The sequence below is a fragment of the Sander lucioperca genome, chromosome 8, assembly GCF_008315115.2.
Source record: "Sander lucioperca isolate FBNREF2018 chromosome 8, SLUC_FBN_1.2, whole genome shotgun sequence".
NCBI lineage: Eukaryota > Metazoa > Chordata > Actinopteri > Perciformes > Percidae > Sander > Sander lucioperca.
The window spans coordinates 23,840,643-23,867,132 of record NC_050180.1 but is presented as its reverse complement, the minus strand read 5'-3'; the positions used below and the strand labels follow the sequence as shown (position 1 = coordinate 23,867,132).

General features: G+C 39.5%; 2 protein-coding genes across 5 annotated transcripts in view; one reads left to right on the top strand and one right to left on the bottom strand.

Annotated features, from left to right (window-relative positions):
* Window positions 1–4,238: 4,238 nt before the first annotated feature.
* The window catches only part of smarcal1 (SWI/SNF related, matrix associated, actin dependent regulator of chromatin, subfamily a-like 1), a 27,630-nt gene continuing 5,378 nt past the window's right edge, over window positions 4,239–26,490 (top strand). The window contains exons 1-11 of one of the 4 annotated variants that reach the window (XM_031299381.2): window positions 4,239–4,251; window positions 19,784–20,336; window positions 20,423–20,777; window positions 21,512–21,562; window positions 21,702–21,962; window positions 22,077–22,127; window positions 22,213–22,396; window positions 22,654–22,804; window positions 24,407–24,568; window positions 24,683–24,748; window positions 25,569–25,709. In XM_031299381.2, coding sequence (XP_031155241.1) covers window positions 19,986–20,336; window positions 20,423–20,777; window positions 21,512–21,562; window positions 21,702–21,962; window positions 22,077–22,127; window positions 22,213–22,396; window positions 22,654–22,804; window positions 24,407–24,568; window positions 24,683–24,748; window positions 25,569–25,709 — 1,773 coding nt within the window. In that variant the 5' untranslated portion in view covers window positions 4,239–4,251; window positions 19,784–19,985. Of the gene's footprint in view, window positions 4,252–19,531; window positions 20,337–20,422; window positions 20,778–21,511; window positions 21,563–21,701; window positions 21,963–22,076; window positions 22,128–22,212; window positions 22,397–22,653; window positions 22,805–24,406; window positions 24,569–24,682; window positions 24,749–25,568; window positions 25,710–26,490 lie in introns of those variants that run through there. The other 3 variants (XM_036004190.1, XM_031299390.2, XM_031299373.2) reach the window with 3 other exon arrangements.
* Window positions 4,952–15,244, bottom strand: march4 (membrane-associated ring finger (C3HC4) 4). The gene is made up of 5 exons (XM_031299422.2): window positions 14,937–15,244; window positions 13,831–14,559; window positions 8,371–8,526; window positions 7,458–7,650; window positions 4,952–5,559 (listed from the first exon to the last, which is right to left on the bottom strand). The coding sequence occupies exons 2-5, from the start codon at window positions 14,311–14,313 to the stop codon at window positions 5,138–5,140; spliced, it is 1,254 nt and encodes a 417-aa protein (XP_031155282.1). The 5' UTR covers window positions 14,314–14,559; window positions 14,937–15,244; the 3' UTR covers window positions 4,952–5,137.

The following is a 26,490-nucleotide window of genomic DNA, read 5'->3' as shown; positions in this document are numbered from 1 at the left end:
AAAGGAGTAGCTATTTTCAACCTGTAACTCCATATCCTGTTACTTTTACATAACTTTTTTTTTTTATTATTATCTCGTTAAGGTTACCCAAATGTAATTAAGTTTTGTTTCATATTGTTTCACTCTGAATTGGATAATACTTCAGGCGCTGCAGGATGAGCTTAGTTCGCACTGCCACGAGACATAAAATCAATTTCTCATTGTCTCCTGAAGGACATTTGTCCTTTCAGACGCTGTAGATAGATTATAAATGACCTGTGTCTTTTCATGCCTCCATGATTTTATTCTCTCTCTCTCTCTCTCTCTCTCTCTCTCTCTCTCTCTCTCTTTAAAAAAAACAAATAAATCAAGGGCAGAGACGTGTCCCCTTTGCAGTAACTGTGGCGAGGTCACTCCGTGGTCCTAATGACTAAAACTTTATGCTTCATTTAACTTTAGTATTTAAAAGCAAGTACAGATATACTTTGGTGAAAATGTTATTTTTTTTTACATTTTTTTTATTAATGTATGCAAGGCACTTAACAGACTCTGGAGTGTAAAACCTCACTGTAAGTTTTCCCATAGCTGACTAAGGACTTCAATAAGATGAATCAATTATGTTTTCATACTGGGATTCATTAAGTGCTGAAGTTAATCTAAGAAGAAAGAGCTGTTTACTGTAATTATGCATGATTTTAGTAACCCAATAATTTGCTGAAAATGTTATTGCAATACATTGCAATTAGCTAAGGTCTATCAATGTAAAACAAATATTTAAATATTTATTTTCAGTTATATTTGACTTTCAGGATTTAGTATTTAAGGTAATTATGTTTAGCTGCAGATTTGTAAATCCACGATGTTGGACTTTTCCACCAGCACATGAATGCACCAAAATAAGGCTTAAAATAAACTACTACAACAACATCTACAAATCCTTATACTTCCAGTAAGATACCGGTGCGAGGTAGCTGCAAGCTTGGAGAGGAAGGCATATAAGGATTGTAAATAACAGATGAGAAGATCTGACCCTCACATAAACCATTTGTGGTTTACCTAGTTCCTTGATCGCGTACATTACTTTAAGGATGCAGCTACCCATATTTGGAAATACCAGATCTCCATCACAACAAACTAAAATATGATCCTCAAGTGAATGGTTGAAATCTTCACTGTCAAAAACAAAACAAAGGAAAGAAACACATTGGAAAAATGTGCTAAAAAAACATGTGGTCATTCTACTACTACTGCATGGTGCCAAAGTAAAAAATTTTTAAACTCTTCACATGTGGCATTAGGTAGACATACTTGAGTATTAACAAAAAAAGGAAAGTAAGGATCTAAATAATTCAAATAGCCATTATGCAAATTGGCTCCTTATTATAATGTTTTACTGATGTATTTATAGGTAAATATATTAAATTAAGCAGAGTGGTCTCTATGCTCTACTGCAGGGGTCTTCAATGTTTTTTAAACCAAGGACCCCTTAACTGAAAGAGAGATGGAGCAGGGACCCCTTGCTACTAATATTGTATAAAATGAAGTTGCATATTAAACTGGGCCTAAAATAACGTGTAGGGCACCTTAAAGCCTTTATACATACATTTTTAATGCATAGAATACTAAGCTATTAAAATAATAATTGTCGGCATGATTTTATAAATCATCTTTTAATGTTGCACATACATGTGGCACAGCGACTCCTTAGAATTAACTGTATCTGTTAATGGCTGTCTTAGTGACTACCTTACCGCCAGTAAGCCTATCATCAGTGGGAATTTATATGTGCTAATAATATGTTAGATTCATGTTAAGACATTTTAATTTTTGGAAAAACTTAAAAAAAATTAACAATAATTTGGAGACCCTCTAGGGGCCCCGGACCCCTTGTTGAAGATCTCTGCTCTTCTGTTTACAGAGACATGCAACATGCATGAGAAAGACAGAATACTCCTGCTTGTAGTTGTAATTACATTATTGCAACTGTAAATCAGACTATATAGCAATGTTGAAAGTTCATACTAAGAGTTACCTGGGTCCAGATCTATAAATCGCTTCCCACTCTTAGGCCTACATGCCGCTTTAGTGTGAATTCAAAACTGGAAGTCCTCAAGAGCAGTACACCAATGAGCCACCAGGGGGAGAACACAAACTACAAAAATATGTTACTGAGAATCATTTCTATTACTCATTATCTTTTTGACAAGTGAACCACAGAATGCCTTTCATCTTTTCAATTGGTTCTTCGCTTGTAAAAGTCTATTTATGATCCCAGATAAAGTAATGACTAGAAGTAATGGGTGGTTTCAGATGTATAGACCATGGTGTGGTGTTGTGGTGGCTCAGTGGTTATCATCTCACACCTGTCATTTCATCTCACCTCAATGAAAATGAGCAGCACTTCAAAAATACTCCTTTTTATCTTCAGAGGTAGGCTACAGGAGAAGTTGCAGGGAGTGAATGCAATGCTTTCTGCCCGTCTGATTCAGATTTCAGATGACCTGCTTGAGGAGCACATTAGCTGTATGCACTTTAACCTGTTTCAAAGCTTCAGTGTTGTATATAGTCTGCAAAAATCCTTTTTGGGTCTATTTGCTGCAGATGAAAGCAATGTGTACAATGGGTTCATTACACTGTGCAACCAACAGGAGAAAGACAACCTGTCTGAAGTCACTGCACATGAATTTCATACATTCAGGCTTGCAAAGTGCCTCAATTATTTGCTTTAGCAGAGATGCTATGAGTATTAAAAGTGTTAACATTTGATAGAAAAAAACTGATTTGTGAGTTTCATGAAAGACTTTTTATGTTTTCTTCAAGCTAAAATTTAGTAGTTCTGCTCTGTTTGGTTTCAATTTTTGCTAAACATATTATTACTGTAATTTTGACGGGAGAGGAGTGTTGAAGTTTTCAGTGATTAAATAAATCATGTAAACTATGAATGGAAATGGAAAGCACACCTTCAAAGGGTTGAAGTATTGTATAAAAAGATGACCTTAAGATCAGAGATAACTTTTCAAAATTTGAAAATGCAGCTGTATACTCCCTGCTCCAAAATATATTTCAACATGCATTAGCCTATGCTATTTCCAAAGCATGAAATAGATATAATCGTAACATGTGCAACTGAGCTGGGTTCAAAATTGAAACTGTTGGAGCAGTGCTCCATATTAATCCTGAAAGACAATAATAAAAAGGAAATAAATTCCTATGCATTTGGTTGTTTTGTGAATTTGATCAAAGCTACGTGTGTGCGTGAGTTTAAAGAGACGAGGTGTGAAGAGAACTGAGGCAAGCAGATTCATGATGAACTCTCTGCAACCTCCCAGCTCTTTGCGAGTTGGTTCTATACAGCAGCTCCAACCATTGATATCAGCACTTCATGGCTTAAATAATTCAGCAGAAAATCACGGTGATACCTGATTCTCTGCACATACTTCACTCCTGGCATTTGATTATGATGAGGAACAGCAGAGTTGCAAAACAGAACATCCACCAGGTAATGTGGAGATTAATTAGGAGGAATACTAAAGGCTAAACAGAAAGCAGGTAATGCACTTCATGACGATGCTTTGTTTTCCTTCAATAGTCTACAGTAATTATATTCTTTGTTAAACAAGTTAACAGTGTTACATTGATGAGGGCTGCATTGCAAAAACCTACAGCAATCACATTAAATTGCATGACATTAAGCTCCTCATTCATATCAGATATATTTTGAGCTAATGATGTGTTTTAATATAATGCATGTTGGAAAAGGCTCAAAGGCATCTGAAGCTCCTGTTTCACAGATCAGCTTTGGGCTTTATATTGGGTACTATTAGCATCAAAATCTTTTTTTTTTTTTTTTAGAAGACTGCATCAAAATGAGAGCCTGTAGAGTAATGAAAGTGTTCCCTGCACAGCATCACAGTATCAGTCTGTTGAAGTTGTAAAAAATGGGTAACATTAATACCCCCCCCCCCCATATTTTAACCGCTTTGTTTTTAACAGTGTTTCGTCCATCCTAAAACATGCTTCACAGATCTAGCTGTGGAGAATTATCAAAGAGCATATCTGAATCTGAGAGCTAAGAGATAAGGAAATCACTGGCTTTGTGAGCTAAATGTGAACATGAATATGTGCCTAATGGACTGCAAGTGACACCACTGCTTTGCATGGAGATACTGGCAGAAGCAGTTAAGCAAACTTTGCTGATGACCGTCTTTAGTCGGTAAGTAAAATGTGCTATAAGTATAAAACAGTGCATCAAACCTGCATTGATTTAGCAGGGTAAAAATCTAAATAGGGTTTATAAATTAGTTTAGCTGCCTATACATCTTGCCTGTCGTTTAGAATGCTAAAAAAAATAGTTGTTGCTCCTCTATACATTTTCCTAGCTTATATTCAGCAATCAATAAATCAATTTTATTTGTCACATGAAATTGTACAAGGTGCAATTCCAGTGAAAGGTTATCCAATCAGCTGCAATATATCTATCTGCTTCTATTTTTTGACATAGACCACAGTGTATGCAATGCATCTGGACAATAAAGAAACGTTGAAGTAGCCTACCTTAATTTAACATGCAGAGAAATTGTATTTTTTAATAATTTTCTCATGAACTACTGCAATTACTTAAATGAAAAAAATTCTAAATGTTTCCCATTTGTCACTATTTAGCATTGCTTTGATGCAGATGCAGATCCCGATGTTAAATTTTTAGAAGGTTCTTTTTCACATCTTTTTTTGATCATTGTAATGTAATACAGACAGATGTTCAGGTAAAAATGTTAGGGGAAAAATAATCTAAAAGTCCAATGTTCTCTCATGAAAAGCTCTGAATCTGAAATAGTAGTCTGAAAATAGTAAGACCTTTGAGCTTAGATTCTCTTCACATTATTTTGTTTCAAAAGAACAGGAATGAACATCTATGCACATGTAAGCAAATATTCTTTACCCCAAACATCCAAAATAACAATTTTACAACCAATTCTGCAAATCAAACAACTTCGACTTTTATTCAATCCATGTAAGGACATCAGAGATGCATTTTGAAACAAACAAGAACATGGTATTAATCCAGTGCAGTTAAGATAGGATAGATTTTCTTTTTCAATTATCAGCTGGTTCATAAATCTTTCACCTCCATGTGAGATCAGGTCTCTCAACTGACTCCTCAGACTGTAGTGACTCTCATGACCAGCTCTCGTGTGCTATTGCTGGGTTGGCTGCGGGCTTCCGGCTGCCTGAGGTGGCTGAGGAGGTGAAGGATGTTGTAGGGATAGTGTTGGTCTGGCACTGCACTGCCGCTGTTGAGGTCCACATGTGTTTCCAGTCCTCCTGCGGCAGTCACCGCGGTTGTAGAAGTTGAGCCATCAGCTGTGGAGGCTACCACCATCAGCGAGGAGGTGGAGGTGGACACTCCTACCCCAGTCTGATAGCCTGGGCTGGGCTGAGACAGAGTCCTGTCCACAGTGGTGTTCTTCAGGTCATCGCTGTCCATAGACTTATCATAATTCAGGACCTTCCACTGCTGGTTCACGGCCTGCCAGCGGTGGAAGATACGAAACACAGAAGGTCCCTCGTGGACAATTAGTGCTGTGGAAATCAGAGCATCAATTAAACAATGTCACCGTCTGGCAGCAGTCTTAATGACACCACAAAGTGATATATGTCTCTGCAGTGCTAGATTCACTATGGTAAAGCCTGCAGGAAGTATTAGCTGAGGGAGTAGCAGAACAAAACATCTTTAAAGTATCGCACCATTAATCTGAGATATGATCTTTATTTCTTAGAAAAATTGTAGACATGGCACAACTTATGATACAGCAATACTCTCCACTTTTGGATTTAGGTTAGCAAAAATGATGCATTTGTTCTCTGGGGTTGTTCGATAACATCTTATCACAGTTTAAAATTGCTTATTGATTGATGTTCATTGAACTCACTATCTGGAAAATTGAAATCAATCTGTAACAAAATATGCTTGGACCCCAACATTTTACTGCATTTCTTTTTCATTTTAAAGTCATGTAGAGGAAAAAAGCTATGTCAATATATATATTTTTTGTAGCCTGCTTAACTTAAGCTGATAACCTTCTCTACCATTATCATCACTATAGCCAGTATTCAGAACTAGGGGTGCGCCGATCCGATATTAAATCGGATATCGGTCCTGATATTGACAAAATAGCTGGCTCGGGGATTGGAAAAATTAACAGATCCACGGGCCGAACCAGTTGTGTTAGTTTTTTTGCCTCTGTCGCACGTGTGTTGCATGCTGGAAGAGTTGACTGTACAAATAAATAAGAATTCAATACATTACATCTATGTTATTTTGTCTTAGTTAGGAAAGTAATGTTTAGTTAGGAAAGTATGGTGCCTTTAGTCTCTTCCACATGGTGAAAGGAAGGTATAAGGTGGAGGGTATACAGTGTATTATTAATTCAACAACGGTATCGGATCGGTATGGGTATCGACAGATACACAAAGCCCAGACATCGGTATCGGTATTGAGACTGAAAAAGTTGGATCGGTGCATCCCTATTCAGAACTGTATCACCATACAACTAACAGATTTAAATTGGTAACATTTTTATTACAGGTATAGTAAAATATTGTCTGCTAAAAAACACTTATAATTCCCAACCTCTTCTATATTTACAGAGTTTACTGATACAATCCTGTCTCTCCTCTTCAGCTCTGTTTCTCTCCAACTCTGTGGATAAGTGAAAGTCAGGTCTTTGTGTCTGCCAGGTGACAAGTTAATCTCTGTAAAGTGCAGAGTTAATGACTCCGCAATCAATCCTCACCACCAAACCGGAGACAATCAATCTCCTCTTCCTCTTATCCTGCTGTCTGCTGCAGTGGCAGTCAGAGTTTGCTTAATGTGAGATGCCATCACACAGTCATCCAAAACATGCCGGCCACCAGGCTCCAGAGGAAGACAGCGGGCTTAAAGGGGATGCTACAAGTTTGAATTTGGACACCCACACAAATCCAGAAGATGGTTAAAAATGCTTTGATGCACCTTTTTTTCTGTGTTATATTAGCATGTGGTGGTCGTCAAAAGTTTGTCTGAATTTGACGTTGAAGCTTTTTATTATGTTTGATTAATCAAGTAAGCTTTGGTTAAGCATTTCATAGTACACAAATATTATTAAAAGTGACCAAACAATCATATGTGCAATACAAATATAAGCCAGTGTAACATGACAGCACTCCCCACATACATATTGATAAGAAGTGGTATAGATTTGTTGTATTGATTGTCAATAGTGTAAACTGTTCATGCCCCAGCTGGCATGTATAATTATTGAATCTGCTGAAAACCTTTGACATTATGTTTGGTTTGCCTGTTGAATGCATGATGTAACATACTGGACACACTAATTATCATTCTCAATCTTAAAAGGCACACATTAATTCCAAGAGGAATTATGAGGATCTAATTATATTAAACAAGTAATGAACTAATGTGAAATCTAGCACCTCACCGATGCAGACGATATCCATAAAGCCGTACATGCCATAGCAGATCTGGAAAAGCAGATCTTGTCGCTGCCAGCGGGCTGAGGGGCTGAAAGACGACCACACCAGCCAGGAGATACTGGCCATCAGGAACAGGGAGCCCAAGATGGCTGCTGCTATCTGCACTTTTTCTATCACTGTCAAGGAGATGGCTTGCCACTGCAGGAAGACACAGACCACAGTAACAGATGAGCTCTTTGTAATTCATCTTTTAACCTTACTGAATACTTAGAATACACAAAACGAGAACAAGTAGATTTTGTAAGAGAAAGATACAATCAATGAGTGCATTCTCTGATTAAAAAGCATAAATTAAAACATTCACATTATAAGTTAATCAGGCTGATAATCAGAAAAGTATTCCTCCAAAAGAGAATGCTGCCATGGGGAAAGAGGACGCAGATGTATAATGTGTATGCAAAACATTTAAATTATTTCTGTCATTTTGCAAATGAAGATTTGTTCACACGAAAAAAACTTCAAGGAATGCTACACTGGAATATGAAGCACAAAATCAAATAGCTGTCTTTCACACATCAGTGCTCACAAACGCTCCTATCATATCTACCAATGTCTCAAACTGAGAGAAAAGTTGCTTCTGCAATCTTTCTGTTCTTGAGATCAGAGGAAAAAAAGCCATGTTTAATTCAGAAACTTTATTTTAATTTTAATTCCTTGGTTTATGATCAGAGCATAACTAGATCTGAAGTCAAAACAGTGTGAAGTGAAGTGTGTGAGGAGACGGGCAGCAGAGTTTTGGATGTATTGAAGTTTATTTAAGGATTTTGCAGATGAACCATAGAGGTTCAAAAATCTTGGCTTCTGATCCTGCTCTTTTCCTGTTAAATGTCAGTGCTGCCCTGTACACCTACGGCTCACCTGTAGTGGGTTCTTGGTGCTGATGGCAATGACCTGATATTTGTAGTAGCAGAGCTCACAGGCCCAGGAACCTCTCTCGCTGATCCATTTGATGAGGCAGGGATGGTGGGTGCAACGTACTGACCCACTGCACCGACATGGGCTCAGGAGCTCCCCCTGTGGGAGAGAGATAATCAATACCAGCAACCCAGGACAAGGGTTTTTCATAATTCCGTTAATTTACATATTTCATATTTTTACTTTCAGTAAATAGCTTGTTTAGACAATCTGTGCAGCTGCTGGTGAAACATGAACCCAGCTACCTGTGCAGTGCTGTGATGTATATGAAGAATAATAGAGTCCTACACTGATGCATACTGGGTTAGTTTTACAGTGGAAGCACATAGAATGCAATGAAATGCCGCTGACTACAACAAGAAGCTAAACTTTTCTGCCTCATAATACTGGACTCGACCTTAAGAGTGGCTTAAGTAGTGATTTATGATAATAAATATCTCCCTGAATCATTGACTGGCTGATAATCCTTTGTTTTCTCATCATATTTATTCCCTGCAGATGCCATATACTGAAGGTTACACTATACATACATTTATATATATTTTTGCAGTTCTTTGTGCTGGCTTATTGATTTTCTGAGAGCTTTGCATGTTCCACACAAGTATACTGGACTCCTGGTTTTTGAACCCTACAAATATAGTTAAACAATTTCTGAGCTCAGTCAGTCAGTCAGTCAGTCAGTCAGTCAGTTATAAGGACATTTCAAGTCCCCTACATCAGCATGGTGACAGCTACATATGAGCGATTTCACTGAAGGCAGATTAACTATTATATAGTGTGGTTAACCTCTATGCCGCAGTAGCCTGAATCTTAAAGAGGTAGCTGAAAGAAAACCAGACATTCATTTCAGCACCTCAAAAGTTGTTGGAGTAAAGATCTGTTACGAAGAAGCATTTGAGCAATACCATGAATTTACTCCTGAACAGAGGCTTAGTGGCAGATTTGTGAACTCTTGAACCATGTGAATATTTAGCAAAGCATTACTGAAAATGAGCATATTCTGCTGAGATATAGGAGCCTGATGTTTAACTTGACCAACATGTGTTTTCAGCTTATCCTGGGGTTTGACAGGTTTTCAAGAAAATCACAGTATTAGACTCTGAAACCCATCAGCTAAAGTGATAATACGAAATTCAATAAATTTGGCGTAATAAGGTAAGGGTAATAAGGTTTTTCACTTAACAGCAATATGTGCTCAGCCTAACCAGCCCTTATTCATCTGAATAAATAGCCATATTCAGCCTGAGGAACAAATGAGAGATTTATAATTACCCTGGGCCCCAAGCTCATTAAAATATATATTGTCATATTGGATATAGATAAGGACCCAAAAGATGTAGCCCTGCCATCTTTTTGAGGTCCTGACCTGCAGTAAAAGAAACCACGATCTATAAAATTCAAAGCAGGACCTTCTTGTATGGATGTTTTAATCTTAATGGGACTGAACAAAAAGCCTGTAGTGAATGAAAAAAAGATTTTTGCCAACTCCCACTGCTGCAAGAAAGCTCTCCACCTCTCTAAGCTGAGGCATTCAATTTCTAATCCAAGGTATTGTTTATTAAATATTAAATATCCCCTGTCCCCTGCTATGAACATGGCATAGAGATTGTGGGAAGAAATGCAAAATGCAGTGAGTTTCCAAATTATTTCTCCATGGCATCGTTGTGCTGACATCTCTGACAGACGGAGCAGCACCCTGGTCGAGGAGAAGGGAGGGAAAAGCAGGGAGTTAGAGGAGAAAAGGCCCATCTACAGATGGCCAGGGTGGGAGTGTATTGGCAGGAGCACCAGAACACTTCTGCCTTGTCCAGTGGGACTCAGACCGCTCACTGAGACTGGCCTGATTGCAGCCAAGAGCTGAAACCTAGATCATTCCAGTACAACCTGAGGCTGGAGAGAGAGCAAGAGAAACTGATAATAAATGTGGCATAACTGCCCACGCACACAGAACGTCATAACTAATTGTCCTTTTGTTGATCAAACTGCAATGATCATTCAAAAAACCACAATGGAACAATGTATTAAAAAGATGATAAGACTGATACCGTTGGCCGTGTTATTCCATTTCTCTGTGCTGCATTATGCTAAAAACATCTCAGTGCACCTAATTTTCTCCTTATAAAATTGGATCCACTCTGAATGTATATAACAACACAAAAGTAAATTAGAGATGGCTATTCACATTTCTTAAGCTCCTAGAATCAATGCAAGTGAACTCTATTATTTCTAGGCGAAAGGAAATTGTGGTATAATAAAGTAGCGCCCACAGAAATTGAATGAAAGCAATTTTTACAATAGCCAATGACATTCAGGCCTTCAGCATTTCTTTACTAAGTGCCTGCAATACTACAGTCATTTGAAAAATAGCTTCATATGCACATTCAACAAGTTAGAGGAAAAATAATCACTGAAAAAATCAAATTATAAGTCAAATAATTTCACATTTATTTACCTGTAATGACTGCTCATGAAACATATGCTGGGAGACGTTGCACTCATTGCTTATTTTACGGGCACCATTAAGCCTAGTGACAGTTAATGGCCCTTTAAAAGTAATTGAATAAAAGTGCAACCATGGGTTATAATTTAAGTTTATGAATTCACAGCTCCTGTCTTCATAGATTTCAGCAAGGCCAAAAAAATGCCATGTGCTCATGTACTGGTTTATATCCCATTCCAAACAAATGGCAGAGGAGCCATCCTATGTACATTTGATGGAGTGCAGAGAGCATAATGCCTCGGCACTGTGGGGCCATATAGAAAGACTGATGCTTGACCCCTTGAGGCTTCTCATTGTGTCTCAGGCAAACACACTGTGTGAGTGCATTATCTGTGTTATGATTTAGGAGGGAATTTTTTTCTAAGCACCAGGGACTCGCATATTCTCAACATGCAACTCAAGGGAGGACAAAACAGTAGAAGCACCAGACCCAAAGGACACTTCAATGTAATAGCACACGGATATATTCCTTTACTTTTCTTCCTTTATCCTTTTTTTTTTTTTTTTTTATAAGTTTGTGCACTATGTGACTATTACCCGAAAAAAAATTGCTATGATCTGAAGATATAGCAGATAAATTGCCTATTCTTTAAGGGACGAGGTCAAGCTCAAGTCTGAAAGCACAAGCTTGAATAAAGAAAACGCTCCACAAAAGCAAGCCCGAGCCCCCTGTAAAGCTTCTCTCTGACCTTTAGAAGTGAACCGATCATGGATTGAAATATGTCTCAGGTTAGCTATACAAAAATACATGAATACCTGAGCTTTTGAGATATTTTTATTGCATTGTACTGTCTGTGAGTGTGGTACTGACCTGACCTTAATTAATGTTCCTTTGGGGACAATAAAGAATATCTATCAGTCTAATGATTATAGCTGTTGATTATGCTGCTATGGAATGGAATTTAACTCCAACAGAAGTAGTCTGGCTTAAAGGATTGGCCAAGATTTTTACCTTATCTTAATACAAAACTCTCATGTCCATATATACACTGAAAGAGTTATTGATCTCTGTAATCATTCCTCGGCCATTTAGATATCACTTCATTGTGTGAATCGAATGTAGGTGACGGGGGACAAAATCCAGTTTTTGTTTGGTGCTAGTGGGTGTTATTCAAAGTTACAGCCAGTATGGCGAAAGAGGAATGATTATAGTGACCAATACCTTCAATGGGCATGCAAGTATTGTATTATGACAGATTTGGGAAAAAAGATGCAAACCTATCCTAAAAAACAGCAGGACTTTGGTTGTGAATAACAAAGGGCACCTCAAAGAAAATGGCACCAAAAACACAGACAGAAATTCGATTACATAGACTTATTACATCGATTGGTGTCATATTTAATCAGACTACAACCATTTTTCAATGGTGCCTGTCAGACATTCAAGGCCCTTTTCTAGTGGGGTGCTTGAGGAAAGCAATGTCTCTTGCTCCCTTCTTTACTCTGTCTTGAGTATCTCAGCCTTGGGGATGGAAGTGTTTTTGGTGGATTGTCAGATCAGATACTAGCTGCCTCGGTCTATGTGACATCCTGGAGGGATTGGGGTTGTGTGTGTGTGTGTGGGAATAACTAATGTCCCCACTGTATCACACAGTGACACACACAGTCCACTCATCTCTCTTTTCAAATGGAGTCTCATCCTCCTTGTATCCATTCACACATTTACACAAAACTTGTATATGATGTGAGTTGGAGGAGGCCATGGGAAACACTGAAAATCCTGAAGGCGGTACTTTGTATGCACTGCAGAGTGTGCTGACTATCTGGAGTTTTTGAAAAAAAAAGAAAAGGATGAGGGCTTGTCTTCCAATCTCACAACTAGACCCCATGTCAGTAATAATTACAAAGTCTTGCTCAGAGGTGAAATGATGCACACAATTGCTGTTGGAGTAATTAGTTGATGAAACATAGAGAGATTATAGACCATACAATAACCATGAAATGATAAACTAAATCTGCTGCTTGGGTAAAGGAAAAGCAACCATGAGTACACACTGCCAGAGAGAAAGTTATATGTTCTACACCTCAGTTATCTTGCTTCACACTTTTTGTAACCTCCCTGCCTCCAATGCCAATTGGTGAGGTGTGACATATTTGTCAATGTGGTCTCAAAGGCTCTGTCAAACAGTGTAACTAATGTGTCTCCAAATTGCTACGTGCTTGCTTCTCTGATATCATTTCATATTATTTATTGCAACACATCTTAGCCATCTTTTCAGATTTTTCATCTCCTGATTGATGTAGTCTACTGTGACATTATCATCAATATTGCTCCAAAGACAGAGGCATGCAGTGTGAAGGCTTTTCCCTCCTGTTTCTCTCCCCATCTTTTCTTTTTTTCTATTTCAAGGTGGTGCGTGCATGAGCAGCAGAGTGAGAGGTATTATTTGATGTTTTCATGCATATAATGCGTCAATATGAATACACAGTGTTTGGCTATAATAAGTTGTTACTGTATATTTGTGTATCCTCCACACTTGTCAACCATGGGGACAAGGTCTTTCATTATCCTCCCACTGCTATAGCTGTCTTTTCAAGCCACGCAAAGGAGTGAGGGCAGAATGCAGTGGGATCCCTGCGCAGAGGGCTCTCCAGCGGCATGGATTCCTTGATAAGACAGTGGGAGTGGGTTTTCTCACTGGAAAAGAAACTTGACCAATAGAATAGAAATAACAATCATTTGTAATAGAAAGCCTGTATGTAACAGAGGCTCATGCCAGAAAGGGATGGTTTTTGGATCTAAACATTCCCATTACCTGGTCTGGTTTATTATTATTATTAACTAAGCTTTCAGAGAGAAGCTTTATGAGAGTAATTAATTCATGGCTCAGATGGACACTTCACATGACATAGCCTACATGTCTTTTTTCAATATTTATGGGGGGAAACAATCCTTGACTTACATGTTCTGGTCCCTGGAAGCAGATCCTACACAAGGGAGTCCTGAAGCCACTTGTGTAGCTGGTGAGGGAATACCTCTCCTCCAGTTTGCCCTTTGAGCAGTCATCAGAGGAGCTGCTGCAGCCGCGCAGGGCAGCCGACAGCTCTGCAGCATCAACCCAACCCGGTCGCTCTCCGCCTGGTGGCCCGGTGGCTCCTGCTGCAGGTGGGGCAATCCGGTCCCCTGCTTGCTGGTGGCTCCGCGTTAGCGTGTTGTTATTGTCGGGGACGGTGACGCCTGTTTCATGGCTTTCCGTAGCTTGGACGCTCATGGGGGTCAGCGGAGGCAGCGGTGTCGGCGGTACCGGTGGCCCGAGAAGGAGCACCCTCAGGTCACCGAGCAGGACGCAGCAGCGGCTCTTCAGCATGCCCTGGCTGCGCAGCATCAGGCAGTATCCGGCCACAAACTCACAGCACCATGCAAAGGTGCAGGAAGAAAACAGCATCTACTGTATGTGTACCCGTCATGAGCAAACACTTCTTAAAATGTGTGGGATAGGATAGTGGGGGTGCGTTTTCCAGTGTTTGTTAGGGTTTAAAGCAGCCTTTTACAGTCGTTTTCTATGTTATAATGGGCTATTCTAATTGAAAGTCTTTTATTGTCTTCCCACGAGAATGTAAATCCAAAAGGCAAACAAATCCCATCGATGCAAACAAGTGTCTGAAGCCATTAAGTTCAATAAATGAAACAGCTAAAAGAGGAAAGTCAAATGTTAGATTGATAGAAATATGCATTCAAATAATAAGGCTATGGCTCGTTCACTCAGTGTCCACTGTCATCGAATGGCCTTAATGGTCTGCCTACTTACAACATAGGCTAAACTATCTAGACAGGCTTCTCCCTCCAGATTCACGACGAGTGGCGAAACCAAGAATCAAATCTGCCTTTGGTACAATGGACTGATAGGACTAACAAAATGTCAGCGCTCATTCTTTAAAATCAAATATTCCAACAACACCGAAAAAGACACATTTTAAATCAGCAGAGATCAGATTACTGTCGACATCTTAGGCTTTCAAAGCAAATCAAGTCAATCGATGGCGTGGCAGGAAGCGAAATCTGTCTTACCTGGCGAGCTACCCCGGCTTTTATACGACTCACAGTTTCAGGATTTTTTCATAGATCTCCTGCCAGACTGCAGGTCGCTGACAAGTCTGCGTGAAGCTTACATCCCAACCCAATTATCGAATTTCCATATTCAAAGAAAAAGCCGATGGGTTTAAATCCCTCCGTTAAAATCCAATACGATTGTCGGACTGTCCTGCTCTGGGTAAAAGCATCCGTAGCCCCGCATTCTCCTGTGATCATTGGCTGCTGAATTGGTGCTGCAGCTTCAGCACCATGATTCCTGGGACAGCTCCCAGACGCCACACGTCACCACCGCACAGTGATGCAAGCAGCCAACTCATTACTACAACTGAGACAAATGCAGGAACACGGTTAATTAACTTTTAGGCAAGACATCCAATTTTTTTAGGAGGCATAAAGTTAAAGGTCACATTACTATTCTTTGAAAAAAAGGAGATGTTTACTACCTTTCATCATGCAAACAGAGAGCAGACAATTAGAAAAGTAAGTAGGCTATATAGATAGATAGATAGATAGATAGATAGATAGATAGATAGATAGATAGATAGATAGATCAATAGGATTATCAATAGGCTAATTAAACAATTCACTTAGGCTATCAGGTGAAACATAGCAAAATAGGCCTAAAAATTATTTGCGGAATATTTTCAAATTAGACAGCCACCAAAAACACTTTCACCAAATTTTCGTCAATATAAAAAAGACCATGAAATTAAAACACTGGTCATACCCAGTGATGGAAAAAGGAGTAATCCTACTGAGACTCTTTACTTAGGCTAATTCTTTCCATTGACTAATCTGTGCTATCTTAACAGCACAATGTAGGCTAGTTTATATTAATGACCCCTTTACTTATTTTATTTATCTTTATTATTATTATTTATTGTTTTGAGTTATTGTAGTTATTTTTTTTACTTTCATTATCACTCCAATACAACTCTGCAACTATTTATTCTTTAACCAGGCTGAAGCTGCTGCTTTTATCTGTTTTTATTTGTGTTAATTGTTGTGTAGTTTGTGTTGTATATTCTTCATGTGATGTCTTCCTGCTGTATACAAATTGCACTTTTGGGACAAATAATAAACTGAACTGAACTGAACTAAAAGTGAATTGTAATGGATACCTTCCCCTTATATTATTATCCTACGTTATAGATTACTGATGCATCAATGTCTTTTTCGTGGGTTAGCAAAATAGAAAATGGCCTTGATGCATCAGTAATCTAATAATACTAATAGGCCTAATAATACATGGGGCAATTTGCATGCATAACAATTCACATATTGTGCTCATAATAGGCTACTTATGCAGGGCTCTCAAGTTTTTCTCAGAGTTCAGAGTGAGATTTTGGCGCTCGGGTTTTGGGTGGGGACGGGGGTCTGATCTGATAAATGACACATAAATTTGTACAAATAAAAAAATGTTTATTTAATTCAGCATTTCTTTGTGTGTGTGTGTGTGTGTGTGTGTGTACACAAGTGTAGATTCCAGTTATGTATGGATCAATGGAGATTTGTTCTTAAACCTGGATATAGAGACATTCAGTCTTAGTCTGTTATACAGCACAACAAAAGTGATATATTTATTGTTGGTTGTTACTAAAAACACGCTTATTTAACATAGAAAATGCAAAAATACACACAGTGTTATTGTACCAGCAGTGCTGATTTGTTGGCAGGAGCACAGCATGACACCTGCCTTCACTGACAGAAGACTTGTACATGTAGAAACAGGAACATTATTTGCAAACATATTAAAAAAAAATAATATTAAAGCAGAATTACAGTAATAGGTGATAAAATAAAGACATACACTGACTGTGGCTTCACACAATGTACACAGATCTGCAGTTTTCTACCATCCGGCTGTGTGTGTGTGTGTGTGTGTGTGTGTGTTCTTGTTTAACTATATTCGTGGGGTCCAAAAACCGTGAATACAGTATACTTGTGGGGTCCGGACAGCTTTGTGGGGCCAAAATGCTGGACCCCACAACTTTAAAGGGCTGTTTGAGGGTTAAGACTTGGTTGTAGGATTAGGGTTAGAATTAGGTTATGGTTAGGGTGAGGGTAAGGGTTAAGGTTAGGCATTTAGTTGTGATGGTTAACGTTAGGGTAAGGGCAAGAATGCATTATATAAATGACGGGTCCCCACAAAGATAGTGCCACACACTATGTGTGTATGTGTGGGTGGGTGTGCGTGTGTGTGTGTGTGTGTGTGGGTGTGTGTGTGTGTGTGAGAGAGAGAGAGAGATAATGGTTAGTGTTGTTTATTATAGGTGTTGGTAGCAGGTTTTGAGGCCTTCAGCACAGGGGTTAGTGGCTCCCGTTTGAAACACTGTGGTTCCAGCCATTTCACTGTTATGATGGATGACAGAGTTCCATCTAGTGCCAAGCTGTTCCTGGTTTTGGTTTTGTTTAGTCCAACCATGAAGAAAACCCTCTCAGCGTCTGCATTTGAATGAGGGCGCACTAACACTAATTAAGCTATTTTAGAAAGCCTCCCAAACCCACTCAAACCGGTCACCTTTGAAAAAAGGAACCAAGAGCCTCTATTACTCAAATGCTTTGCTTTTATGATTTCAATTAATTATGTGTATGTCATGTGGTGTCAAATATTTCTTACATTATCTAAACTTAACAAAGTATTCAATATGTTGAAATCCTGGAAAATGTGAAACCCTTGCCTGTCTACGAAGTATAGGGCATCTTCCACCCCACACTCAGTCCTCTGCTGCACGTCAACGAATTTAGCATGCTTCAGAAGGGCCTCCTTCAGGGGGAGTTTGTTAATTCCGTACTCCGCAGCCCTAACCAGAAATGCCAGTGCTGCCTGCTGGAATAGCTGCACCTCCTGAGGTGTGATGTCTCCAGCCTCAAGGAGCCTGTTGAGGGTAGCTCTGGTGGTGAAGCCAACATTTAGTTTTTCTCCTACCAGACAAAGAACAGAAAGAAAAAACAAATTAAGTTCAGGTAGTTTAAACAATATCTCAGAATCAAAATGACTTTTTATTTGCCAAATGCATCAGATTGACACACAGGAATTTCACTTGGCAATCAGCACTTTAACTCAAAACTAGACAGACAAACAGTAAGTGCACATAGATTCAGCAAGATATGCACAATAAGTGCAAGTGGTTGAAGGTATTCCTCTATGTAAGCATGCTATTTACCTATAGACTACATATACATTGTATGCCTATACACATTTTATGCCTTTTCCATAACATTAGAGATATCACCCAAATTGAAAAAAAAGTATATTTCAGGTCAATGAGAATACAGGTTTATCTCCTTATGTGAGACTTGAAAGTTTTACCTGGCAGTTGGTTTAGTGGGTCCTTGTAGAGGATGTCATGGACTTGCCGGCCCTGTAGTGCTAATGGCTTCATGAACCTTGCACACAGTTTCATGATGAACTTTGTCATCTGCAAATTTGTAGTTCATAAAATATTTCCATGTATCACTTGAAAAAGGACATATCAGCCAATGAAAAATAAGCAGATATACTTGGCAGCAGGATGCATTTTACCTCTCTATGGAGCTGGAAGATGGACGACCTTTCTCTCTGGAGGAGGAGGTTCAGTGTGGAGAACATTGGCAGAGTTGCTTGAAAGAAGAGGAGGTAGACTTCAGTCAGGGGCTTGGAAAAAGCATCCACCAGCGTTGTGCTTAAAAATACATATTTAGTCTGGTGTAATGCACCTATACTACTGTCAATGAAATAAGCAACATACTTAAAGACTTAAAATAGCTGGTAAGTGGCCCATACTGCCGCAGAAGTCGTGTAATACACCTCTCCAGGCTTAACCATCACACTGAAATGTGCAGCAGCATTTCCATGTACTTGCTGTCATGGAAGTCACAAAATTCTGGAAAATATATATAACATCAATAAAAAACAAATAAAAAATGTCTGCATGTTGTTGTATAACAGTAAAGCTGGTTGAATCACAAACCTACCAGGTAACCTTTACTGTTGGTGCTTCCCTTAAACCAATACCCAACTCCACAGATCCTCTGGATCAAATCCAGATATCTGCAATACATGAATTCAAATATTTATTACAATATATACAATATAATATTACAATCAGTAAACTGTTTTACTTGGCATTGGGCTTAACAGATTGGTAATATAAAGTGTACATCAGTAGCCTGTTTGAACTTAGTTCCAAAAACTTCTGCCCTGCATGTTTTGGCAGTGTTGTGGATAATATGACAGGGGCATCCATGTATGTAAATGCTGCCATTTTCCCTCAGCATTCTGGCTGCTAATTGAATTTTTGACACCTGTATTTACAGGAGCATTGTCAATGAAGAGACCTACACAATTTCTCCAAGGGATGTTACTTTTCTGCAGTGTAGCATTGATTTTTTTTATAAATCACTTCAGCAGTTCCACAGCTCCGCCCACTGAGAAAAAGTAAGAAAAAGTAAGGAAAAAAGAACATGTTCTTTCTTTCTTACTTTTTCTTTCAAGCTAACATATCAAACATATCTCCCCAGGTTACATAAATACGGATTTTCTAGAAATTAATTATTATTGACAACCAACACCTCCACGTGCCTCATGTTTTTATACGTCACTTCCTGCGCGGCAGACAACCAGCTAGCAAGTTGTCAATTAGCATAAGATATTTCGCCCTGCTTCGTTCGTACAAACTTTACAACATTTGCCGTCTTTAGATCACACTTTTGTCCATCTGCTCTTTCACGAATGAATACTCATTTATGTCTAAAACCGCGGTCGATTAATTGCTATGCTTATGTTGGTAAGTTTTACTGACGCCGTCAACGCTAGCAACGTTAGCTGGCACAGTTGAGAGATAGGCTGCAGTAACGTTCCAAGTTTACGAACTTTTAGGATAACGATAATTGTACTGCTAACGTTAGTCCAGATGGGTTTATATGGATCACTTGCTTGTAGGTAACTAGATGTGCAGAGTGTGACTGATAATTATTTGAATTTGTGAATGACTCTTGAGGTAACGTTAGCGAGTAACGTTAGTTGCAGAAAAGTTCATCATCATGTCTAATCAGCTGACTGCAGAGCAGCAGCGAAAGATTGAGGAAAACAGACGGAGGGCTTTGGAGAGAAGAGCCCAAAGACTTGGACAGACTATTCGCAGCGATACCCAGACCTCGTCAGGCCTCAGCAGTACTTCAGTGCAGGTAACGTTACAGCCCTCTAAACAGAGCGTTGCCTCGGATCCTGCTACCCTAGCTCAACACACAGCTTCTGCACCAAAACGGTTTGTCCCTCCCTTCAAAAAAGACTCACCTAGCTTCAATAACTACAATCAAGGCCCAAAGCAGCAGCAGCAGTTATCTGCTACTAGCAACCAAATCAACCAGATTAGCTCTGATTCTACGAGACAGGTACGATTTGTGCTGTAATGTTCAATCATGTATTGTTTGAATGAAAAATAACAACTTATTTCCCAATTCCTTGTCTTTGCTTGTAGATACAAGTCATTGACCCACTTCCTCAGACAAGAAATCAACATGTGAGCAGCCCAGTCCTGTCTAGTGGAGGAAGCTTTGGTGTGCCACAGCCTGTTCACCCCAAACCTAACCTCACCTCCAATAGCTCTGGTGGTGCAGTAGGCCCATTCTACAAGCAAACTAGTAAACCTGCCCAAAGTCCTGCAGCACAGCTACTCTCCAACTCATCAACTTTGAATGCTATACCTGCAAAAAAGCCTGTCATCTCTGTAAGAGGAAAATGTGCAGCTCACACAGAGGGCCGCTTCAGAGTAGAAGTGGCGTACCACACAGAGCTGATTGCTGTTTTTAAATCCATCCCCTCAAAGAACTATGGTTAGTATTTGCCTGTGCAACTATGCTGTTTCACAGCTGAGTCTTGATGCTCAATGCTTTTTCCAGCCACACCACTTCTGCACCCTTGGGGAAGACTACCACAAATGTGGCAAACACTGGATATTGAATCATAAATACATGAGCAACATTTTCTTTTGTTTAAAGAGTAATTAACCATAAACTCTATCAGTGTCTGTATTTTTTGAAAATTGAGAAAGATATTAAAAACAATATCAAGACAGAGAGGACAACAAAAACTGTCAACATTCTCGAGCTGATTGAGTTATTTCATGTATATGCCTCATACCAAAAAAAAACAACAAACCCCTCAATAGACGATGAAGGTTATGCACCATCCTGCACCAAATAAGGCTGTGTATCAAACCGTATTTTTAAGTTCTGACTTACTGTATTGTGTTTTGTAACAGCAGCTATTGTGATTTTCAAATAAGCCTTAGTTTCACAATGTGTCTGCACGTAATCAGGACAACCTGCAAGGCCAAATAATGAATGACTGAACTCCACCATAATACAAACTGTTATCATCTGGCCAAAGCTTCAGAGCTGTCCTCTGTAGAAGAGGCCAGATACTCAAATCTTTCATCCTACCCAATATACATTTTCTAAATAGGAACACCAAATTCCAAAATTTAGTGATTTTTGTCTGGTTTTGTATGTCCATCTCAATGTCTGCACTGTCTTTTAGAATAATAAAGTATTCTGTTCTGCCTTAGACCCTGCCATAAAGATGTGGAACTTCAGCCTGGAGGACTATCACCAGCTAAGTCTGAACATCAGGGCAATATTCATGGGAACATGCACTCCTTTCTTCCTCTCTGTAGTAGCCTAAATTAAAGGCATGACAGAGTTTTCGCGTTCTTTGGGCTGCTGCTGCATCTCCTCTGTCTTTACCCTCTGTTGCAGTGGCGGAAGCAGCTGCTATTACCTCTGTGTCTTTGAGACCTCTGGAGGGAATGGAGGCAGTGGACGTCGCCGCAGCCACCAGCCGAGCTCGTGACGGTGCGGCACTGGGGGCGCTGCTGAAGCTGTGTAATGGCTGGCAGAAACCTGGAGCCACTTTGCGGGGCCAGTGCATCCTGGTGTCTCCGACAAAGTTTGAGGTTGACGTTGGTTACCATGTCGACATCATTGCAGCATTCAAGCAGATGCCAACAAAGAACTATGGTAAAATTATGCAACTAACGTTCTTTTTCTGTCTTCTTGACAATCTTTTATTATGTCGTATCTGCATTTTATGACTTCTGATACAGGATGTGTTGTTTTCTTGTTGTGTGGCAGACATGAAAACAAGAAAGTGGAGCTTTTCAATTGAGGATTACAAGAGTCTCTGTGAGTAACAACATTTGCTTTATTTACCTGGTTTGTCTCTGTTATATTTGCCATCTTATCTGACCGTGCTGTGTTTCATACCCAGTGGATATCCTCGGTGGGATAGCAGCAGTGGAGGTGGAGCCTCTGCCCAGGGCAGTAGTCCAGGCTTTCTCTTCCAGGTTTGACGGGACTGAAGCCAGGTCTTTAGACGTCCCTGAAGCAGACCTCTCCAGCATCGACCCCGTGCTCACCTGCAGCCTCATGCCCTTCCAGAGGGAGGGAGTCAAGTAGGTGGCTTTGGGCGCCATAAGTGCTCGTTCTGCATGGTGTAGCCAATAACTCAATATAAGGAAACAGCTATTTATCTATAATTTGACCAGTCTTGTAATAAATGAAGAGATAATTATCATAATAAGCCAATATTTCTGTGCCATTTCTCTGTGCTGTGGCTTCGAGTTTGCAGATATAAGGGTGGATTAGAGTGACTTTCACTCACTGTCCTGCTGTAGATTTTAATTTTTAGCATTTCTCTGTGTCCCTGTAGTTTTGCGGTGTCTAAACAAGGCCGTCTCCTCCTGGCAGATGACATGGGTCTGGGAAAGACTGTGCAGGCCATCTGTATAGCAGCCTACTACAGGTCCGAGTGGCCTTTGCTGGTGGTGGCTCCCTCCTCTGTGCGATTCACCTGGGCCGAGGTAAAAAAGCATTCTGTGTGTTGGAAGAAAAATGGTACATTACTTGGTAGGTGTTAGAGTTTATCACTTTGTTTCCATTTAATGGTGTCATTATCGGTCTGCATTAAGTCAGCAGGCACCCTCTTAAGGATATTCTTTCAGTCTCTTTTGACAAACGCTCTCCCTTACACATTATAATGCTGGTTTCTGCTAAAGCTCATTTGCATCTGAAGAATGTTAATACTGTTCCCCAAGGACTGCTTGTACTCTGTAGGTCCCTTATCTTCAGTAGGGGAGATGGCAGTATTGAATTGCATGCTTCCATTTCTTTATCTCATGGGTGCAGATGATAATTTGGATTTCGAAGCATTGGTATATTATGGAGATGTTAACAGTTTATTTATTTGGCTACTTGAATTATATTATTCATAAAGATCTGTTTCACCTGACATTGCTGATATAGCTTGAACTATGTATATATATTTTTTTGCCTTTTAATTTGAGCCCACAGAAGAAAGGTAGACTGGTGTTAGACCACAAGGCCATTATGACGCGCCCACACTTGGCATCATTGAAATGTTAGAGCCTCTTTCTCCCCGTTTTCCTTTCACAATTTCAATACATTTAAATTTCATCTCAGGTTTCCCTTTTCTCTGAGTGTGTCTCATGTTTGGTAGCATCTATTCTCTGCTTAACTCGCAGCAGCATCTCCAGGCTGTAGTAGCGGCACATTTTGAGAAGAGCTTTACTTGGCCTTCTGTCTATTAACAAGACAAGACAGTCTGCTCTCTAAATAGATATTTTGGATCAAACACAGTCCCCCAATCAGGAGTTGGAATCGCAGAGGAGGGTTTAGTCGCAGGATGTCGGCCCATTAAAGGACACTTACTCCTCTGGCTTGGCTTTTATCTGCACTTTGTCTTGTGCATTTGGCCAAATCTACTGCACAACATGGGAGCTATAACTTAATGAGTTTAAGCCAGGTTGACAGGCGAATGGAAAGCAAGTATAAGTGAACTGTCAGAAACATTTGGGCCACAGGCCTAACTACTACTACGTGGTTGGTTGTTTCTAAATGGGAACACTGTGATAGTAGTTAGAATAAATTATAAGTGATAAGTAGCAGTCAGTCACAAAAGTATTGAATTTTTCTATGGTGTTCATTAAAAATGTCATAATCTGACTTTTTCACAGTGGTACAGCCTGAACACCTGAACACCAGTACTGTTATTCTGCAGCTAATGATTGTTTGTATTGTCGAAAAATCTGTGGATTGTTTTCCCGATTAATCAATTAGTTGTTTGGTCTATAAAATGTCAGAATATGGTGAAAAATGTTGATCGGTGTTTTCCAAAGCCCAAGATGACGTCCTCAAATGTTTTGTTTTGTCCACAACTCGAAGATATTCGGTTTATTGTCATAGAGGAGTGAAGAAACTAGAAACTAACAATTTATGTTTAAAAAGCTGAGATTATTTACTTTTTCTTTTTGATTTTTAATTGATTATTTAAACAGTTGGCGAGTAATTGAATAGTTGACAACTAATCGATTCATCCTTACAGCTCTAGAATTTAGTTTCACTCTGAGTCTCTGATTTACATGAGTAAGTATCTATGCCTGTAGGCCTTGAGACATTGGCTCCCCTCCCTGAGTCCTGACCGCATCAACGTGGTGGTGAAGGCCAAAGACAATCTGCGTTCTGGTTTGGTCAACATCATCAGCTACGACCTGCTGAGCAGGATGGACAAGCAGCAGCCAGGCAACCCCTTCAATGTTCTCATCATGGTTAGCTGTGTGATTGAACTGTGCAGTGTTTAGAAATGGCTGTTTTTTGTTTTGCCCTTAAAAGTAATTACTGTATCTTATAGACAAAATATTTGATTTTGTCATTCTGTGCAGGATGAGTCTCACTTTCTGAAGAACATGAAGACTGCTCGTTGTAAAGCAGCCTTGCCTCTGCTGAAGGTGCTTATTCTTCTCTCGTTTATTTCATCTTTTATTTGGATTACTCATTTTGTGACATGTACACCAAAGAGGTTATATTTCCACTTGTTAGTGAAATTTACCTGTCCATTTTTAAAGAAGCAGATTCATATGGTGTCGAGGTATAACCTTACTTGGTAAAACCTGGGAAAGGTTCCTTTACATTAGGTCACAAATCAGATTTGTGGGGGTTCCAGGTTTTGCAAGTACAATTATCCAGATAATTAATGAAAACTCTTAGAACAAGATCCAGATTTACAGACAATTGGCTGTCATATAGCCTTAACCAACATAGGCTGGACCTTGCAGTCACAGTATGTGTGCAAATAAACCAAAATGTATCCACAATCCATCCCAAAGTAAACATAATTTTCAATTGGTAACAGTTGAGCAACAGAACAGTTATTTCAGCTATATTCCAAGCTCTGTAACATAGAGCATGTGAGTATACATGTCATTTATATGGTCAGTATTACTGATCTTCTTTCTTTGGGCCAAGTATTTCAACTTGGTATTCAACCACCCGACACAAAATCTTGTAAGACAGTTGTTGCACTACGTGTTTTCAAAAATGTTAAATAACCATTTCAACCATTTGCCACAGGTTCCGATAGGATCCCTGTACTAATGGACAGTTTCCCCTGTGTCACTGTAGAGAAATCATTGTTTTGCATATGTAGTGTATATGTATGTTGCCTGGTAACATAGATCCACAAACCAGCTGAAGTTGGGTTTAATTTCTTGCTTTGTCAGCTAGACTCTCTTGGCAGTGCTCTGATCAGAGTTGTTTTTCCATCCTCAGGCAGCAAAGAGAGTGATTCTTCTGTCTGGGACCCCTGCAATGTCCAGACCCTCTGAGCTCTACACCCAGATTCTGGCTGTCAGACCTACACTCTTCCCTCGCTTCCATGAGTTTGGGATGCGTTACTGCGGTGCCACACAGGTAGCTTAAGCCTCAACAATCGTCTGTCCAAGTGTGATGCTTAATACTGTTGAGCTGTAATTGTAGCACACCTCAGAGAACATAGAAGGTTTAGGTGTTGGATTAGTGAATATTTATTTATCCGCCTCACTCATATTTATAGGCTGCAGTTCCTTGAATGGGATGTCCAGTATTTGCAATGGGGTGGGAAAATTTGACAGGTCTGCTGAGAACAATAGGATTATAAAGGTGAAACTTTAAGTCAGTGTAAGTTGGTGAACATACATTGTTCACCAACATTGAATCTGTTTTTTGAGTTTCAGCGGATTCCTCCACTGATTTCTTTTTTTGTCTCCACGCTTCTCCTTGTGTTGCTCTACTCTTGCCACCTAATCTCCTTAATTAATTTTGGTGGGTTCAAGTAGGGAACACGCTACATGATTTTAAAGGCCAATTACATTCTTAATTTGGTCATGACTCATTTTGAAAGATTGTGGAGTTTTTGCTTTGCTCTGTAAAATGATTTCTACCATGGAAGTCACATCAACATGGCATCCACATAGAGACTGACCAGCTGGAGCTATCCCAGTTTAATTTCTATGACGGAAACCTGAGCTTTTCAGTCTCTGGCTTGACTTGCGTTAAATCTAATCCCTGTGTATGATTAACAAGAACCTTGACATTGGACACTCCAAGGGTCTCGCTACCTGCTCTTGAGCCTCGTATATGTTGGCTCCATTCTTTTATCCAACCATCTTCTAATATTTTATTAAATTCCTCTCATCTATCCTTCTCTATCCCC